Genomic DNA, 5,265 nt, shown 5'->3' on the forward strand with positions numbered 1-5,265 from the left:
CACTTTGTTCTCTTTAGCCCAGGGGTTGGTAAACTGGAGACGGAGGCACCAATCCTGTCCCTCACACACTGTAAAAATTATTCGAGGGCCATAAGTATATTTTTACAAACAAATGAAATCACCACCACCTGAATAATATCCGCTAAAATTAAAAATTTCTCCATTTTATTTCAGAGCCACATGTGCACACACAAAGAGCCACACATCATGGCCCGAGAGGTGCAAACTGCCGCACCTGGGCTAGCCCACTGCTCGTCTCCCTGCCTGGCCACGCCCTGGTACCTGCAGCAGCCGGCTAGTACCCTTCACAGAGAAGTGGCAAAGCGATAGCCAGTGTGAAGATAAGCCCCAGGCTCTCACTAAAATAATGTAAAAATTAAATAGGCAGACTGTCTTTGTCACTTAATTTAAGTCAGAATAAAACAGCTATCGAAAGCCTGCAAGAGGCAATCTCTCCGGGCGATGGCTCTGGTCCTAAAGGCGACCATGAGCTTGTGGACAGACTGCAGCTTCAGAATCCCTATCTGGTGTGGGTGGGAGGTCAAGCTGCTGTGGTAAAACGTCACCTAAATATCACTTGACCGAAGACACTCAGACAAATGCAAGAAAATGGGATTTCGTGTCATGCAAACATAAGGAAAGCAAAAATCTCCGTCCGGTTTTGAAAATTAGGGTTTTACTTGACTTCCTTGTTTTAGTATATAGGCCAATATGGTTAAGATGATCAGAACCTCGGACAGCACCGAGCCCTCCCCCCCCTCCACCCCACTCCACCCCAGGCCTGGTTTTGTTTTAGGTCTAAAACTATCTTAATTCTACAGCTTCACGTGTCAAAACGGACTCCTTTGTGCGCAGAAAATAACTTAGAAATAGCCTCCTCCTGCCAAGAGATTACCTCTTTTGGGGGTTGTTGCTCCAACATCTTTGCTTACTTGTTCAAGGACAGACATTACGGAACAGCAGGACATCCCAATGCCAGGTGCTGTTATGACAGCATTCGGTAGCAAAGCCTTCTTAGCGAGGAGGTCCCAGATAAACATCTATGGAACAATTTTTTATTTTAAATGTACTAATGGGTAGCTCAAGCCCTCTCAACAGCCTTTCTGCAAAATGGACAAAGCTGAGCATTTCCAAAGTCATGCGGTTCTGAAGTTACTGCATGCACAACATAATCATCTGGATGTCCGGTTTGCAGTGGGAACCGTGCTGACCCGGACACCTCCAGCAGCACAGAACTGAAATGGGACAATGCATGCCTTCATAATGTGTCATTCCTGAGGTGTTAACAGACGAGTCTGGGAACCTGTGGACTCGTTATCAAGCAGAAAGGCCTCCCTCCCCTGCCCACCCTCCGCCCCAATCCGTGAAACCGTAACTGGCGCAGGAGAGGGGCTGCTGTCACTGCTCTTGAAAGCAGTGATGTGGTCACAAACCATGCTGTGACCGCTCTCTCGTCACACGTTTTGTGAGGCTGGCCTGCTTTTGCTTTCTTCCTAAATGCCTGACTGGGGTGGTGATTTAGTCCTTGATAGCATGGACAACAAGGCTCTCAGAAGGCCCGAGTGTCCCGGTCGAGACAGGGAAGCTGTTGTGTCAGAGAATTATCTATCCAGAGGCTTCGAAAGGCGGCCACAATGCCGCCATCAGCATGTTTTCACTGTGCAAGCCCCACATTTCCTCTTTAGAAAACACACAGCAGCTCCCCCATTCTGTCCTCACACAAGGCTCCCTTTTATTTATTTGGGTTTGTTATTATATGGCTGATACTGCCGTGTTTGTGTGATTCCACTGGTGTGCACTGAGGGAGGCAGCAAAGAAGTGTCTATTGCACACTTGTTAAAAGGAAAAGGGGTCCCCCGCTGTTCCCCCTCTGGCTGGGCTTCCAAGTAGAGAATAGGGTTTTAACTCATTGTGTCCCAGGGAGAATAGCTTCTTTGTGCAGTGTACGTTTTGTGGTGGCTTCTTTTTGGAGGGGCGTCAGAGAGAGAGTGCTATTCACAGCCACGACCCTGACCCTGCTGACTGAAAGCTCCTAAGAGCCCTTGGGAGGACAGAGGCGGTGGAGTGCAGACCTGCCCTTCTCACAGAGCACCTGGAGCCCCGCCAGGAAACGCATCGCAGAGCTCCCCATTGGAGCAACTAGTGTTTTTGTGGAGAGTCTCTGTTACTTTGATACTGCGGGGTGCAACGTGAGCTCTGCCACATCACTGCATGGGGTAGGTTAGTGATGTGGCTGGTCAAGGAGAGACTCCTGCTCTGCCTGTGATCCAAGTGTCCCCAGGCGGGCAGACTGCTTACACTGCAGGGTCCGCTGCAGCGGCGGAGTCCACGCTGCTTCTTACCCTGGAGAAGCCCTTGAAGAACCACAAGGTGATGATGGTTCTGCACACTCCTCCTTCCCCAACTCCCGCAGCACCAAGAGGGCGAAGGCTCGGGAGTTAGCTTCTGAGAGTGCGAAGAGCAAGACATCCAACTCAAGGACTGTTTAGCGTGGGAAGAGTTAATGGTCGGAGTGTTTTCCGCCCCTCTGGGTCCCTGCCACATTCCAGAGGAGGGGGGCTCAATGACAACACGGCCCAGTCCCTAACATGAAGAGGTAGGGGTCTCTATTCTTCAGCATCTCTCAAATTAATTAACTGGAAATGAGTCTTGTCAATGTTTGGGAAAGGCAGAAAGGGTGAAAAGAGATGGCTAGAATTAATCACAGTGAGAAACTACTTCAACTGCCTGCCCGAGTTCAGAAAACCAATGAGGGACGGGGGAAATAAAAGCGAGCTGACTCGCCATCCGAAGGAACAAACAGACTCGGAGCAAACACCCAGTCTCTGCCAAACAAGGGGTGTGTCCTCCAGGAGACTTTATTCTCTGCGGCCACGGTCAGTACAATGTATGACTTCAATACACGCTGCGTCCACGGAGACAAAGGCAGACAGACAGCTAGGTTTTCAAAGCAGAGAAACAACAGAAGACTTGTCTACTTACACATTTAGGCTTATATACATTGAACTCTACTCTCTAAGAGATTACATGTTCCCGAATTTGTACTTGCACATCTTCACACACTTGGAGTTTCACGAACTGTAGAACACGAAGAATCAATGAGGCAGAGTCCAAAACTTCAGGTAGCTGGGTGTTCACTAGGGAGGCAAAAGAAACAAGATGGCAGATATAACCAATCTGTCTCCAAGAACCACGACAGCCAGACGGAAGCCCTCGGTGATCGGGGACACCGGAACCCACACAGTACAGGTTTTCAAGGGCTTGGCTTTCTGTTTCTTGATGTGAGGACCACGAGTCATCACTGAGAGAGCCCACTTTGAAAGACACGCTGAGAAGCACGTGTAAAGTGTGAAAATACATTTTTACATTTCTCCCTCAGAATAAGCTTGCAATTTTAACTCTCTTAAGGAAACGGCAGCATAATGCCTGAACAAAGAATTGCCTGCGACAAAGTTAACAGGGTGTTTTTGGCAAACCATTTTGAAGGCAAACTCCCGTGCCCAGGGTGGGCCTCCACAGCCACTAACTGCGGCGGCGAGGGGGCAGTGTGAAGGGGCGTCCTACCTCCTAGCAAGGGCGACCACGCCTAGGCTACCTGAGAGCACGCCCTGGAGGGAGGCCTGGGGACACTCACCTGCTGGCTGGCAGACTTCAGGATCAGCTTGTCACCCTGCTTTTCCACCTCGAAGCCCAGCTTGGTGAGGGCGGACACGCTGGCCAGGCCCTGCTGCTCCATCTCTGCGATCAGATTCTGGTTTCGGCTGTTGTCCTCCGTGAGGTTTCGGATGGCATACACCACCCACTGGGTCAGAACTGGCCTCGGAGTGAAGGAATGGTCAGCACATGTGCCTGCCTTGGGAATTCTCTGGGGCATCGGCCAAATGACAGGGGCAGGGGTATAGGGGATGAAACCCTGGCCAACCAATGTGGTTCTCTGCAGGATGCTCCCCAAGTATGTACCCAGGGCAGGAAAACATACAACAGGTTATCACACACATGTGTATACGTGTGTGAGGCTGGGCGACCTGCACGCAGTGGGCCTGACATCAGTACACGATGAACCAGTGACCGGGGAAGCAGCGGCTTCAAACTCGCTGCCATTGGGCCAGTTCCACACGCGCAAAAAGCGGAGTCTACAACCACAAGAACACACGTACACCAAGAACACATGCAGGTGCACTTGTGCACGCCACACACACACACACACACACTTTGCTGGGTCACGACGTCATTGTCCGAGGAACATCCACTTAGAGGCAGACAAGGAGGCCAGGGTGTCTGGCTCAAGCCAGGTCACAAACCAGAATGGGCTCCGAGGGGTCACTCCAAAGGTGAACGCCGTGGCCTGGAGCCTTAAACGAGTTAGTGGGCTCGAGGGAAAGTCTGTGCTGGACAGAAGATCATTTACGACGAGTAAGCTGGTGCCGCCCATTTCTCACGGGCTTTCTTTACAGAGTCAGTATACTCTGTGAACAAGGGCTGAGAAAACCCCACGAAAGCCTGCGCTGCTCTGGCGTCTTTTCAGAAAAACTCGGTAAGGCTAGCTCTCAGACAGCGTCTTCAGTGACTGAGCGCGCAGGCCCCTGAGAGACACCGAGGAGGGCCCAGCTCCCTGACCCAGAAAGACCAGAGCTGAGTGAAGAACACACGCTTGGCCACAGAAAGCCCCGGGCCCGCGCTGGGGTTTTCTCTGGTCTCTATGCCGTTTCCCATCAGGCACTGCCAGGCTCTACACAGGTGAGGCCGTGTCCCTCCTCTGCGCTGGCGTGGATCCCCATCGCAGCACCGAGGGCCCACCCGGAAGTCCTTCTACCGCCCCAGATGCACCGGAGCCTCTGACTTCTGGTTGACTTGGAAAAGAAAACAGCCAACTCATTTCTCCGTTACTTTCTCGCGTGACACAGTAACACTCCATTGCTACTGCCCAGGGGCCATTGCATCCTTCCGACTCACAGCGACCCAGGTACAATAGAAGGAAACACACTGCTTCAGGCCTGCACTGTCCCCACAATGGTTAATCGGGATGTGAAAACACAGCCGTTTCTTCTTTTTAAAACTCTCCTGAGATCTGGGTTCGGGTTTACATAGAAGGTCCTCAGTTTATTATTAAGCAATCCATACTCATTTTATTTCACCTCCTTCACTGCACCAGCGCGTGCCTGCCCCTCCCCAGCCCGTTTCCAGGCTTCCTCCTTTCTCACCCATTCTGGACTCTGACGTGGGCCAGTGCTGCCCCTTTGGTGCCAGACGGGTGGTTAGTCTGCG

General features: G+C 51.5%; 1 protein-coding gene across 3 annotated transcripts in view; it reads right to left on the reverse strand.

Annotated features, from left to right (window-relative positions):
• Positions 1-2,822: 2,822 nt before the first annotated feature.
• ATXN10 (ataxin 10) overlaps positions 2,823-5,265 on the reverse strand; it is a 155,860-nt gene continuing 153,417 nt past the window's right edge. For all 3 annotated transcript variants that reach the window (XM_045289576.1, XM_045289572.1, XM_045289570.1), the window contains 2 exons: positions 3,635-3,813; positions 2,823-3,137 (listed from right to left, as the gene is read on the reverse strand). In XM_045289576.1, coding sequence (XP_045145511.1) covers positions 3,666-3,813 — 148 coding nt within the window. In that variant the 3' untranslated portion in view covers positions 2,823-3,137; positions 3,635-3,665. The remainder of the gene's footprint in view (positions 3,138-3,634; positions 3,814-5,265) is intronic.

Source organism: Echinops telfairi, unplaced genomic scaffold, assembly GCF_000313985.2.
Source record: "Echinops telfairi isolate 266 unplaced genomic scaffold, ASM31398v2 ScPeMD7_2;HRSCAF=8, whole genome shotgun sequence".
Taxonomy (NCBI): domain Eukaryota; kingdom Metazoa; phylum Chordata; class Mammalia; order Afrosoricida; family Tenrecidae; genus Echinops; species Echinops telfairi.